We start from the raw sequence: 14,099 nt of genomic DNA, 5'->3' as shown, positions 1-14,099 counted from the left end.
GACGGTGAGGCTGGCCGCGAGCCTCCAGAAGTCCAGTGCTCCAACATACACAGAGCTCCTGAGGGCTTCCAGAGCCCCTGGTTGAAATACAACCCTACATCATGCCTCAGAGCCACAAGCAGAGATTTGAGGTGTTGCTACAGCAGCTCCAAACAAGGAAGGTTTGCCAGACTATTTCAGCAATAAATCTACCTTGAGTAAGTGATGAAAATAGCTGCAGGACCCTTTAAACCATTGATGAAAGATTCGTTCACTATGCTGGAGTCATCTGTTGACTCAGATCCTTCCTGGGGGTTGCACAGACAGGATAAGTGCAGCTTGCTAAGCAGCCGTCCCACCACAGAGGATCGTCTGAGTTTCTCCACAAGGAAACGACCAGTAGACAGCCCCAGAAATCAAATGCTTCAGACTGAGCGTCTCAGTAACAACAGAGCAGAGCAGGTCATCCCACCATCGTTACACCTTGGTTATCCCCTAGCCCCTCACAGTTGGCAAAGGGCTGTCATATGCATGATCTTATTTGAGCTCCAGACAACTCTGCAGGGAAGCAAGGGCAAGAAATCAGTATCCACATTTTACCGATGAGGAAACTGAGTCCAAGAAATGACTCAACCTTGAGCTCCTGACTCCCAGAACAGTCTGTTCCACTGAGCTGGCTGCCACTTCCATAGAGACACTAGCAGAAATACAAAAATCAGGAGGGCAGAGGAACAAGGGCCTTGATCAACACTGTTGCTCAGAAAAGCAAGAAGGGAGGTAGTTTGGAAGCAGCTAACAGCGTCATACTCGTATTTGGGCTTGCAAAGTTGACCCGCTGTTCACCTTTGCAGGTCAGCAGGACCTGGATGAAGGGGAAGCTGGGGCTGGTGGACAAGTGGACCAGGGCTCTGTAGCCAAGGACAGTGGCAGCCAGGGGACTTGCTTGCCACCACTCAGGAAGCAGCCCTGGCAGGAAGATGAAACACAGACAGAGGTACCGTTTCTAATAGGGGTCCCCTTTCCCTGATGGCTCAGAGGGTAAAGAGTCTGACTGCAATGCGGGAGACCCAAGTTCAATCCCTGGGTTGGAAAGATCCCCTAAAGGAAGAAATGGCAACCCACTGCAGTACTCTTGCCTGGAGAATCCCCATGGACAGAGGAGTTTGGCAGGCTACAGTCCATGGGGTCACAAAGAGCAGACATGACTGAGCAACTTCACTTTCACTTTCTGTTATTGTTCTTCTTGACTTTGGAGATGATACTCTCTCCTGTCACCATTTCTTGGGGTCCTCCAGAGAAGAGAAAAGTATTAATACTTTGAGCCTATTGATCCCTGTTTTTCAAGGTGCAACTGGTAGAACCCTAGCACTGCCAGATGCTCCATGGTAAAAAATAAATAAATAAATTGGGAAATGCTGTGTACCACATTCTCCTCCCAGAGAGGCACGGTGCCCACTTGGCCATGGACCATTCGAGAAGTTCTGTAGTAGAAGAGCTGATTTAACTTTAACTTGTGGCTTTCCAATCTCACTCAACCACAGATGCTCCCTACACTCTTCACTCCATCTAGGCATCTCTAGTCATCTCTAGAAAAAAAAGAGCTTTTGGTCTTAGAGTTGGAAAAGCCTTGTTTTGAGTCCTGTATCTTGCTAGCTGTGATGAGCACACCCAAGAAACTTAACTTTGAGCCTGAATTACCTCTTATGTAAAATAGAGCTGTTATCACACACACCTCCCAAGTTTGCTATGAGGATTAAATCAGTAAAAATGTAACAGTGCTTTTTAGGGACTTCCTTAGTGCTCCAGTGGCTAAGAAACTGTGCTCCCAATGCAGGGGGCCCAGGTTCAACCACTGGTCAGGGAACTAAATCTCACATGCTGCAATTAAGAGTCCACATGGCACAGCTAAAACTCAGTGCAGCCAAAGGGAAAAAAATAAACTTTTGAAACTCTAAGGCCTGTGTGTGTGTGTCTGTACAACAGAGAAGCATAGATAACCCATGCTCCTATCTTGAATAAACACACATGACTTACAAGAAGGTCATGTGCCAATGAGACAGGAAAGGGGGAGAAGAGAAGTACCACCTAGTGAGAGGGAAGAGACATTTTATGATGGATAAAAATAGTGATGCTAGCATGAATATCCTTGATGCCACAGAACAATACACTTAAAAATGGTTAAAATGATACATTTATGTTATGTATATTTTACTGTGATAAAAGAAAGAAGTCTGCCAAAAAGAAAAAACAATGATACTAGAGCTCCATTTTGATTTTTAATTTTTTTCAAGAAAGCACTATACGTCAGGCATGGCTAAATGTCATTCTTTCTATCACCAGCAATAAAACATTTTATGAATGTAATAAACAGCATTAGAGATCTGGCCACGATAACCATGTTTTTCTTCTCAGGCTGCTAAGAAGATTTCATCCTTGGAATCACAAGTCTAGCCACAAAGTCTGACTGTTAGAGGAACCAGCTCTGTTCCTTTGCAAAACCTGTTTTCAGGAATGCATATCTGTTGTTCCCTAGGACACGTCAAGAGACAATCACGGTTGTATCCACGCTTCAAAAGAAAGACACCATGAAAAAGCACAGCAAACCTCCAGGAGGACCCTCGGGCATGCCCTCTTCGATCACTCTTGGCTCCTGCATGACAAATCCCACACGGCATTCTACTACAGAGGCACCTTCCCCTTCCCCAACAGGAAGGCAGACCTCAGCGGTAAGAAGCCAAATGCCTTGCTTGTTGATCTGGGTAAACGTGATCCTGCAGAGAACACTGAGCATGCTGAGTGTCTCTTCCTCATGCCACTCACCTTAGAAAATAACCACTGAAGTCCAGCCAGAGGTGGGAATGAGACTAGTCCTCAACCACACACATTCCACAATCAGACTGCCTGCGCTCAAATGACCCCCACTTACTATCTGTGACCTTGGGCAAGTTATTTAATCTCACTGAGGCTCCATTTTCTCACATGTGGAATGGGAATAATAATAATACCTTCATAAGGCTATTATGGACTTCCCTGCATAATAGCCTGCAAGGATCTGCCTGCAATGCAGGAAACCTGAATTTTCCAGGAAAATCCCCTGGAGAAGGGAATGGCAACCACTCCAGTATTCTTGCCTGGAGAATTCCATGGACAGAGGAGCCTGGGAGGCTGCAGACCATGAGGTTGCAGAGAGTTGGACATGACTGAGTGACTAACATATTATTATCAACACTAAGGCTATTACGGGGATTCAGTTAATGCATGTAAAATACTTTGCACAATTCTCATCCCACAGTCAGCACTTAACACGTGGTAACTATTAAGATCATTATTAGTCTCTCCATCACCTGACTCAGCCATCAAGAACCCAACCCAGATCATGAGATTAGGGCTCCCTGAAGCTGCCTCAGCCACCAGCCTCTCCAGGTGTCTCAGCATCTCCTTGCCTCTCTTCCCATTAACCCAAAGGTGATTAAAGTTGCAAGTCAACTGTTCATCCCCATGCCTGCAACTAATAAGCTCTTGTTGCCATCCTATCTCTACAGACAAACAAGGGACTATGAAGCTGCACCAGGGCAGAAGCAGCCACTTGTTCAAGGAGCCTCCTGCTGAACAATGTCTTTTCCCTCCTGTAGCATCTGCTGCTGGCTCAGAAAAAAACATGCCTGGGGACATGAAGAAGAAAAAGGTGTGTGTGTGTGTGTGTGTGTGTGTGTGTGTGTGTGTTACCACAGATGGCAACAGAACCCTTTGCTCTGTTAAGGGGCTGAGGGTTATCTGTAAGCATGTAAGGACAGAATCGGAGTTTGTAAGCAGCTGACCCACTTCAAACTCAAAATGCTTGGAACCTGGCAATGGTTTTGCTTAACTGAGGGTCTGTCACCTTCAAAAATGTAAGATAAATTTTGCAGGTTTATCAACCCCTTCAGAAGTTTCAGGTGAGAGTGAAGGGGCTTTCCCTTTCAGAAGTTTCAGGTACCTCTTCCTGAACTTGTGGTGAGTGAGACTGATCAGGGGCTCTGGAATGTCCAGCCATTGTGGCAGCTGTACGACTTGAGCGAGTGGTTCACCGCAGAGCTGCTCCTTCTCTGTGCACAGGGATGATAATACCAACCTCACAGGGCTGATGGAAGGATGAAAGAAAATGAAGCAGTTATGTGAAAGTACCTTGTGTCCGATAGGGACCAACAACATTAGTGGGGATTCATGCCATCTGCAGTGGCCCTGAGGAGCCGTGGGCACGCCAGGTGGCCCCAGTGCCAGTGAAGAGGTTGTTTTCCATCTGTTCAGGATTTTCGCAGATTCTCTATGTCTAAGGTGATCTAAATCTTTCCATTCACACCAGAAGGACCTCTGGCTTTTCAGGTTCCTTTGGGGCCAGAAGTAAACAGCAGGCCTGACCTGCCAGGGTCACCCAGGCCCAAGGAAAGTTCTCAATCTCACACGCAGATCATCCCAGAACTGAGCCAGGCTCAGAGGGTAGGAATCCCTCCCATCAACCCATGTATACGATTTAGCAGAGGAAAGCAATATTTTCCACTATATTAAAACTCTGTAAATTTTTAATTACAATGGAGAAATTTAAGGCGTGGCTTGTCAGCCATATCTCACACGAACCATTTGAGTTTCCACATAGATTTCCCAATGCAAACCTTGTCAAACAAAATACAAAGGTCGGTATTCAGAAAAGGGCAGTTGGTGGGCAGCTGGCACCTGGAGAGTCGAGATGTCTAGGAACAGAAAGACCCTATGTGCATGCATTGGGTTAATCATTTTCTTAACGTCTCAAAACTATACATATTACCCTGAATGTTGCTGGGTGAATTTCCTCCTCATTCAACTCTAAACACGTAGGATGCTTATGTGTGTGTCTGATCTTTTTTTCTTTTTGAACACTAAAAAGTGAGAAACATTTTTATTTTTCCTCCTGTGAAATTGAACTCCCTGAAACCCAGCACACATATACATTTCATAGAGCCGAGTTCATACGTTAAAAGCTGCAAACTAAAAGGAAAAATTTTTAGCAACTTCTGAATAATTGGAAACAGGAAGCTCTAAGTACTACCCCTAGTGCCTCTCTCTCCCCCCACCCCCACCCCCACCGTGCATACACACACCTATGTGTTGGAGCTTTTTGGACATAAAGGAAACTGGGTTAAAGCTGTGGTTGATCCTGACACACAGTGATTTTCTTTTTCTAGCTATCTTCATATTTCAGACGTGTGGAGACACCTAAGTATTCTGCTAGTGGCAAGATTCAGTATTAAACCCTAATGACAGAAGAGTCTTCTCTCAAAGAAATATTATAGAAATAAGCCTAGTTCCAAACACTATTGTAACTATGTATAATTAACTCATTTAATCCTCATGGCAATTTATGAGGTGGGCAGTATGATTACCCCCATTTTACAGAAGGAGAAATTGACGCTTAGAGAGATTACACAAGGCAAGCAAGTATACAAATGTGTATTCCTATTTCTGCCCTTTCTTACCTGAAAGGTTGCACAGTCCACAGTCTGAGCCTTGCCTTTTTCCCCATAACTACACAAGTCAAGATTTTTCCCTCTCCAGACATGGAAATCTCAGCTCCAACATGTCAGTCCGGCTGTTTCTGAGCTACAAGAGAAAGAAAGAGAAAGAAAGAGCCTTCCTCACAAAGGCTCTTGAATTTACCACATTTATACTTCTCAGAGCAGTTGGAGACTGGGTTAATGGGGACATAACCGAGTCCCCACCAAGCAAAGCAGCCCCACTCTAGTGAGATGACCGGCTTCCAGGTTGGTCAGTTTTCCCTTTCAGCCCTGGATACAGAAGCAACATCACACCCAGCAGCTTCTGATGCTGGAGAGTCAATAAGATACCGTATCATTTGTCTCTTGCAGGCAGCAGGATTTAGATACCTGCCATATTGGGGTCTGTTTGTTTTTACATTTTCTCCAGGCACCTAAAGCTTTGAAATTACCTCTTATCTCAGAAGAACCACCCAGAGTCCTGGACCCCCTGAGGAGTCAACTTAAAGCCAGTGAGCCCCCAGCAGAGCTCTTCATCTTCCCTGTGGAGATTCATTATCATAGCCAACACCCGCCAAAAGGCAAGGCACAAAGAAGAGGTGGGTCCCTGTGAACGGGTCTCCTGAGGGAATGAGGCAGGCCAGGAAGGACTGGGGTGTGGGACCCACTCATGCGGGTCCTAAATCACGGCTGACCCTTTCCAGGGTCACCCCCTTATGAGAACTTTTTAAAAAAGAAACAAAAAGGATAAATCTGCAAGTAGATCTCTACTGGTCATATTCAACTCAGTTTTTTAAATATGCATTGAGTCCTTCGTTAAGCAGAGCATTTTGCTGAACTGTGGAAGAAAATTGCAGTCAGCCATACACATAAATAAGTCCAGGGCACCATAGATGTTATAAAGGTGCCAGAATTTTCAGGCAGTTTACAACAAGTAAATGCCATATATAACTGAACTTGAAAAAATAAAAATCTGGTTAAAAAGAGTAGAGAAATAAATTTTATCAGACATCTGCAATGAATTCATTGCCTTTGATAAGCACTGGATTTAGATGAGCTACCTGGCAGCCAGGATATTTGTATCTTTGGATTTTGGTTCTATGAAAGATCAAAGTTTGTCTGAAGAGCCACTTTCCTGATTTTTTGTAGTTTATTTTATTGAAGTATAGTTGATTTACAATGTTGTGTTAATTTCTACTATACAGCAAAGTGATTCAGTTATATGTATATATATATAGAGAGAGAGACATTCTTTTTCACATTCTTTTCCATTATGGTTTATCACAGGATATGGACTGCAGTTCCCTGTGCCTTACAGTAGGATCTTGTTGTATATTCATTCTATATATTACTGTTTGCATCTGCTAACTCCAGACTCCCACTCCATCCCTACCCAATCCCTTCTCCCCCTTGGCAACCCATCAGTCTGTTCTCTATGTCTCTGAGCCTGTTCCATTTTCCTAATTGTGAATTAGGTAACATTATTATGTAACATTAGATGATTTCTACAATCCTTGTCAGGAAAGAGATTTTGAGCTTCTAAGCAAAGTGCTAAGAGAGTGAGGGTAAGGCAAGATCAATTCCAACCTACGACTTAGAAAGAGGCTTCTGAGTGACCACTCAGTTCACCCTGCACACAAGCAGAAATTCTTTCTGATCTTCCCAAGCCATTCCACAACACTCTGGCCAAAGACACATTACTGCCCCTGGGAATTTTCTGGGCAGCCTGAGGCAAAAGGCAACTCTCTAAACAGCTGACTCCAATTTTGAAAAGTCCTAGTTCTGAGCTTTCTAGAAACTTCAGAAAAACTGCCACTGATTTCTCAGTTTTCACTCTCCAGCTGTTTGGAATTCTCACTATGAAGAATGTCATAACTGTTAAGCTTAAAAGACTGGTCAATGGGAGGATGCATAAAGGAACTTTCTGAGATGATGAAACTGTTCTAAATCTTAGTTGGTTGCATGGATATATACATTTATCAAAACTCATTGAACTGTTTACTTAGAATCTGCTTGCTTTCACTGTATGTAGATTTTACCTTTCAAAAAAAATTATGTATTACAGTATTTTTAAATGCAGAGTTTATTAAATTATTATTCAGGTCTAATGAGGCCAATAAATCAGGAGACACTTGCCAGTGAAAAGATAGTCTGTTATTCGCAGTTCCCAAGAGCAGAGGGCATGCCATGTCCCACAGGGCCACATGGAAAGAACCAGGGTCAGTTAGGAGGCAGAAGTACTGGCAGGGGTGGGTACAGTGTGTGTGTGTGTTGGCGGCGGGCGGGGGGCGGTACAGGGAATGAGCAAGAGTTTTTATTCCATTTTTGGCAGGAAGAAATGGGCGAGGCAGGGCAAGCAGGCTAAGCAAGTTTGGCATTGGCTAGTTGGAATAATTCAGGCAGTGCATCAGGGCTGTCCCTGGTTGTTGGATACCTGGCCCTGGGGTCATAAAGGCAGGGTGATAGTGGCCTGGCAGGGACAGGGAGGCCTGGCGTGCTGCAGTCCATGGGGCTGCAAAGAGTCAGACACGACTTGGTGACTAAACAACAACATAGTGTCCTGGAAGTGTAAGAGCTGTTTAAAGGGGGTCATGCCTGGGGGAGGGGGGAGGGTCTCTAGACGGGTTAGTTGCCATAGGAAATTTGCACTTGCGTTTACTGTCTCAAGGGCCTGGCTAGCCCTGGGAAAGACAGTCTCCCCGGGGTCAGTAAAGTCCCAGAAGTCAAAACACTAGAATAAAAAGACATGCTCACTGATTCACTCTGCTGTACACCTGAAACTAACACAGCACTGTAAATCAACTCTACTCCAATTTTTAAGAGCACATGCTTAATGCACATAAAGACAGGACTATCAGCAGGATTCAGTTGAACCCTGATTATCTTCCATGATGACCCTGGAAGGAAGGTCACCAGGACATCATGCACCAGATGCTTACAGCTATTAGATCCACTGAGCTTGCCAACACACTGCCAAATGAAAACCAGGAATAAAATACACAGAAAGTGAATCCATTGAGTTCTTCCTTCTTGTGTACGTCTGTGAGGACTCTTTCAGTAACAAGTGTTAGAAGCCTAACTCAAACTCTCTTAAGCAAAAAAAAGAAATATATTTGCTGATGTAATTGGATAGTACAAGGATCAGCCAGCTCCAGGCTGAACTGGATCCAGGTTTCAGAAAATGTCCTCTGGACACTATTTGTCTGAGTCCCTCAGCTCTGTTAGTCCTTCCTCTCAAGTAGGTTGTCCCCATGTAAAGATGGCCTCTTGCAAATCCATGATAGCTTGTTAATCCCAGTAGAATGGATATACCTCTTAAAAGCTCTTGAAAAAAGTACCAAAATTGCCTCTGATTGGCCAGGCTTGGGCTCTGTGTCCTCCCTGGACTCAATCACTGTGGCTAAGACAATGAGATGCTCTCATAGCCAGGCTTCAGTCACATGTCCATCCCTAGAGTCAGAAATCAGACCACCCAAAACCACATGGAGTGAGTGACAAAGAGACGGGTCCCCAAAAAGAAGAGACAGGGGCTTCCCTGGCAGTCCAGTGGTTAAGACTCTATGCTTCCAGTGTAAGAGGTGTAGGCTTGATCCCTGGTCAGGAAACTAAGATCCCTCATGCTGTGGCCAAAAAAAAAATTGTTTTAAAGGCTGAATGTTTGAGAATTTCCTGGTGGGCCAGTGGTTAGGACTCTGTGCTTCTACTGCTGGGAGCATGGGTTCAATCCCTTCTTGGGGGATTAAGAAAAATAAAATAAAAAGCATTAAAAAAGAAACAAACAGATTTTTTTAAAAAAAATAAGAGACAGCTGGCAAAACCCACAGATGTCTGCCACAACTTGGCCTTCTGTCTGTCTCCTAGGTGCTCCACACCCTGAGTCAGCACCAGAAACAGAGGAAGAGAGCGGGCCGTCGTGGAGACCTCCCCTGAAGCAGGTGTCCCTAAGGAGGTCCAGGGCGTTAAGAGTGCATCTCCCAGTGGACACAGACAGGGACACACTCTCGCCTCAAGGTAGCTACTCCTTCCCTCCAGCATCCCACAGGATCCTGCTCCAGAGGAGAGCAAGGCAAGACATGTCAGGGTCCCCAGCCATGAGAAACAAAGCTAGAAGGGACAAAGCTTCTCCCCAGCTACTCGAAGGTTCTTCTGCTCAGACAGCAGCTGCCATAATCAAAGTGCCATAGAGAAAACAACTTCGTATCTAGCTCACTAGTTTCTAATGAAACCCCCCCTAAGAATATATTCTATGGGCTTCCCAGGTGTCACTAGTGGTAAAGAACCTGCCTGCCAATGCACGAGACATAAGAGACGTGAGTTTGATCCTCTGTTAGGAAGATCCCCTGGAGAAGGAAATGGTAACCCACTCCAGTATTCTTGCCTGGAGAATCCCATGGACAGAAGAGCCTGGAAGGCTACAGTCTATGGGGCTGCAAAGAGTCAGACACGACTGAAGAGACTTAGCACACAAGAATATATTCTGATTGCAGATGTAAAACAGCACCAAATTACTAAATATTTACTGCACACTCTATAGCTTCTCCTGTCTTTTTAACCTAATCTACTTAGGAATATGTGTTTATTCATTAAAAGTTCATAATATCAATAAAAGTCTTCATTTTTTTCAAAACATCATATGAACATCTGAACTTATGTATATATCAAAGTGTATATTTTTAGGTGTGGATAGGTTGGAAATAATGGGCCATATTTAGAAAGCTCTTCACTTTTAGAAAACAACCTCTTTCCCCAAGGGCAAGATGACAGGTTCACAGATGCTAGGTGATCTCTGACTGGTGGTAATCAGAAATAGAAGGAGGCACATTAATATTTAAGTTGCTCCTCAGTGCCAGGCCCGCTCCTCAATTTTTAACACCTCTCATCTCATTTGCTCCTCACAACAGTCCTACCCTTGCTTCACAGATGAGAAATCTGAAGCCCTGGGAGATGAGGAACTTGTCTGAGGTCACGCAATTACAAGTGGCCTCGCTGGGCTCGGAGCTACCTTCCAGGCCCAGCACCTGTACTCTTACTCATCACGCTGCACTGCCTCTCGGCACAAACAAAGCAGTGAACCCAGGTCGTGACATTCTTGACACACTTCAGTTTTGAGAATGGTCCTTCGGTTTTTCGAACTGTGTATTATTATATATATTATTTTATTTTGTCATTTTAAATATTAAGACAGTAATAGTATACAGGTAGTTTCTTTATTTTTAATTTTCAACTTCATTTTTTAATGAAGTATAATTGCTTTACAATGTTGTGTTAGTTTCTGCTGTACAAATGAAGTAAATCAGCTATATGTATACATATATCCCCTCCCTCTTGGACCTCCTTCCCATTCCCTCATCCTGCCCCTCTAGGTCATCACGGAGCACTGAGCTGAGCTTCCTGTACTTTGGCAGGTTCCCACTAGCTATTTCAGTTCACGGAACTCAAAATCAAAAAGGCAAACAACCCAATCAAAAACTAGACAGAAGACTTAAATAGACATCTCTCCAAAGAAGATACACAGATGGTTAAGAGGCACATGAAAAGATGCTCAACATCACTAATTATTAGGGAAATGCAAATCCTTTGATTTTTGAGGCAGGGGCTTGTTTACCATATTTCTTAAATGAGAGTTAATCGTCCTAAAGAATTTGAAGTTTTGTGTAAAAAATCCAAACACGGCAAGCGTCACTCTGTGAGCAGACAGGTAAGAAAGCAGCTTCTCCCTGTGCACCACAATGTTCAAGGCACAGCCTGAGCCACCAGGATGGATGGCAACACTAGGGAATTTTGTCTTCTCTGCTGCTCGCCTCACCAGCCCTCCACTTGTTTTGAGCTGCTGTGTCCACTGGGGACAGAGGATCTGGAACTTGTCCATCCTCTAGATCTACGAGGATCTACTACCCTGCCAGAAGGAAGTTGGCTAAGAAGTCCCGGATCTCTTGATTAGTTAATATGTTAGTTCAGTGTGTAACTCAACTGGGTAGCAGATGCATTTAAAAAAAAAAAAAAGGATGCGGGGGTTCAAACAGGCAAGATTTCCATGGGAATCTTTCTCATCCAAGGGTCCCTGAGGCAAAGGTGTTTAAAGCTAGTAAGTGAGACTATCCCACTGTCCAGAGGTTGCACAGACCTGTTTACTTGCCTATCCCTGGATTGTTTCACTTCTCATATCATAAAAATGAAGCCAGATTTTATATATGCTCATACACACATACATATTTTATTTTATTGCTGAGCCATCTGAGACTTAACTCCAGACTTTGTACAATTCATCCCTTATCAGCATATGTCTCCCAAGAGCAAGGATGTTCTCCTTCATAACCACAGTGCAATTATCACATTCAAGAAAATTAACGTCGATGTCATACTATTTTCTAATATATAGTCCACTTTCCAATTCTCTAATTATACCAGTAACATTTCTTATAGCTGTTTTCTTCCCAATCAATCCAGGAGTCAACTCAGAATCATGTGTTGTATTTAACTGTCACATCTCTTGAGCATCTTTTTCTTTAGAACACTTCCCCAGTCTCATTTTTCATGACAGTGACATCTTTGAAGAGGATAGGCTAAGCTGCTTTACAGAATTATCCTCAACTTAGGTTTGTCTGTTTCCTCATAATTAGATTCAGATCAAACATTTTGGACAAATGTACTAAGTTGGTTATGTGTTCTTCCCAGTGCATTACATCAAGCGACATAAATATCCCTTTATATTTATCCCATTTGTTATAATTTGCTCCATTATAGGTGATATTAAACTTCTTTATTTGGTTAAAGATGTGTCTGCTAGATTTCTCCATTGTAAAGACACCTTTTCCCTTTGTAAAAAAAGTGGCTTATGGCACTTTGAGACTGTGTGTGAAGTCAGCTTTTCAATATAAACAGCAAGAGTGCGTTGAGCATGAAATAAAGACCACTCTGTCTGAGATTAAGACAAGGTCTCAATCCCTTTTAGATTACTGGGTTTCACCCTCCCTTGAGTAGTCCCTGCTGACTTTAAGAAAGAATAAAAGAGAGAGAGATGGAGGCCAGGATGTGCTTTGTGGAGTGTTATCATCCCTGCTGTTACCCTCTACCATCTGGAAGGGGCTGCTGTGTGCTTTATGACCCAGAGGAGCCATGTGATCACTGGTCTGCTTAGGAAAATTGCTTTGTGGTTGAAACTCTGTAGCCAATAGTCGCAGGAGCTTGAAGGCTGGGTCTTCCCAGTTAGGGAAGGAACTTGCAGCCTCCTTCACCTTTCTTCTATCTCAGGAGTCCATCAGCAGGACAAGAATAAGAACCACTGTTCGGCTCCTCCCAGTTCTTAGAGGTTCCCCCCAAGGAAGGGCCAAAAGTAATCCCTCCTTGGCTATGGGAGATACCTGGCCTCTGCTCCTTAGCAGAGCTGGAAAAAAGAGAGACCAATGTGAGAATGTGGGGAATAAACAGTTCTGGACACCAGGAGCCTTCACTCGGAGAGTTAGCAAAGAGGTTCCCTCTGCTTCTTGCTGATCCTGATTCTCACTCATGCTTTTTCTCCTTTTGCTTTTGAAGAGGATGTTGCTCCGCCCCAGAAGGGGACCTCATCACTGTCCCTGAGGAAACGAAAGAAAAGTCCAGAGAGCCAGAGAGGCCCAGACAGCCCCAGGACATCAGGCCGCAGCAGCCCCACAGGCCCCCCACGTGAGAAACCAGCTGGGGGGCCACTTCCAGCAGCAGGACAAGGTACTCACTCCTAGGGTATATGGATGCACCCCTTTGGCTTGTCTGTGACTCTGGGCTCATTTTAATCACCTTGCACGGCCACACATAAGCTGCCTGAAAGCCACCCCACTGAAGAAGGGAAATCAGGAGTGTTTCCAACCATGTCAGTGGGATTAACGCTCACCATGCTTATTCCTCAAGAGTCAGTACATGTTTTAAAAAAGGGTTTTATGCACCAGCTCACACTGCCAAGCTGTTCTGTGCTTCCCTCCCTCCTGGCAGCACCCGTGATGACGTGGTTCCCTGCACTCATCACAGAGACTCCCTACTGGGTTTACTGGGCATTCTCCACACTGAGCCATCACCCTGCCTGCTGGGGGACCTGACTAAGAGGAAGAGTCCCCGGGAAGAAATCACCCTCCCCAGCCCAGGGCAGGGCCTGAGGCCTGTGAACAGAGAGAGGACTCCAGATCTCTTCTGAAGGGTGAGGCAGGCAGGACCACACCCTCTGTGCTTTAGCCGACTTTTCATCCTTAAGAGCCGACAGCTCAGGAGGAGACAGAGAATACAGTGACAGCTTCTGTGGGGGCAGCGCACAAAGCAAAAATTGCTTAGAGTCCAAATCACCCCTGAAAATCCCTTAGGGAGGGTCTGGGCTGGAGACCTCTGAACCGACAAACTTCTAGAAAGTGCAGCCCAACCAGCTGTTCCTCCCTCATCGGAGGATGGGCAACTTTCTCAGGTTGAGCAGCAGATGAAGGAGATGGAGTGTGTTTGGTGAAGAAAATGCCTCTGTTAACAGTAGAGCCTCACTCGGGGCTTCTAGAAGCTCACACTCAGAGAGGAACATGGCAACTGAGAGCCACCAAGAAACCACAGGCACCTCCACTTTCGTCCCATCCCACACTCACTCAGGGACAGACGCCTCGC

The 14,099-nt window shown here is 44.7% G+C and overlaps 1 protein-coding gene across 6 annotated transcripts in view; it reads left to right on the top strand.

Moving 5' to 3' along the window:
- The window catches only part of KIAA2012 (KIAA2012 ortholog), a 135,060-nt gene that overhangs the window by 22,396 nt on the left and 98,565 nt on the right, over positions 1–14,099 (top strand). For 4 of the 6 annotated variants that reach the window (XM_040228782.1, XM_040228781.1, XM_040228783.1 and 1 more), the window contains 6 exons: positions 831–973; positions 2,513–2,705; positions 3,522–3,664; positions 5,917–6,085; positions 9,348–9,497; positions 13,020–13,190. In XM_040228782.1, coding sequence (XP_040084716.1) covers positions 831–973; positions 2,513–2,705; positions 3,522–3,664; positions 5,917–6,085; positions 9,348–9,497; positions 13,020–13,190 — 969 coding nt within the window. The remainder of the gene's footprint in view (positions 1–830; positions 974–2,512; positions 2,706–3,521; positions 3,665–5,916; positions 6,086–9,347; positions 9,498–13,019; positions 13,191–14,099) is intronic. The other 2 variants (XM_040228786.1, XM_040228785.1) reach the window with 1 other exon arrangement.

The sequence above is a fragment of the Oryx dammah genome, unplaced genomic scaffold, assembly GCF_014754425.2.
Source record: "Oryx dammah isolate SB20612 unplaced genomic scaffold, SCBI_Odam_1.1 HiC_scaffold_27, whole genome shotgun sequence".
In the NCBI taxonomy this organism is placed as follows: Eukaryota; Metazoa; Chordata; class Mammalia; order Artiodactyla; family Bovidae; genus Oryx; species Oryx dammah.
This window is presented reverse-complemented; position numbering and strand designations above follow the sequence as displayed.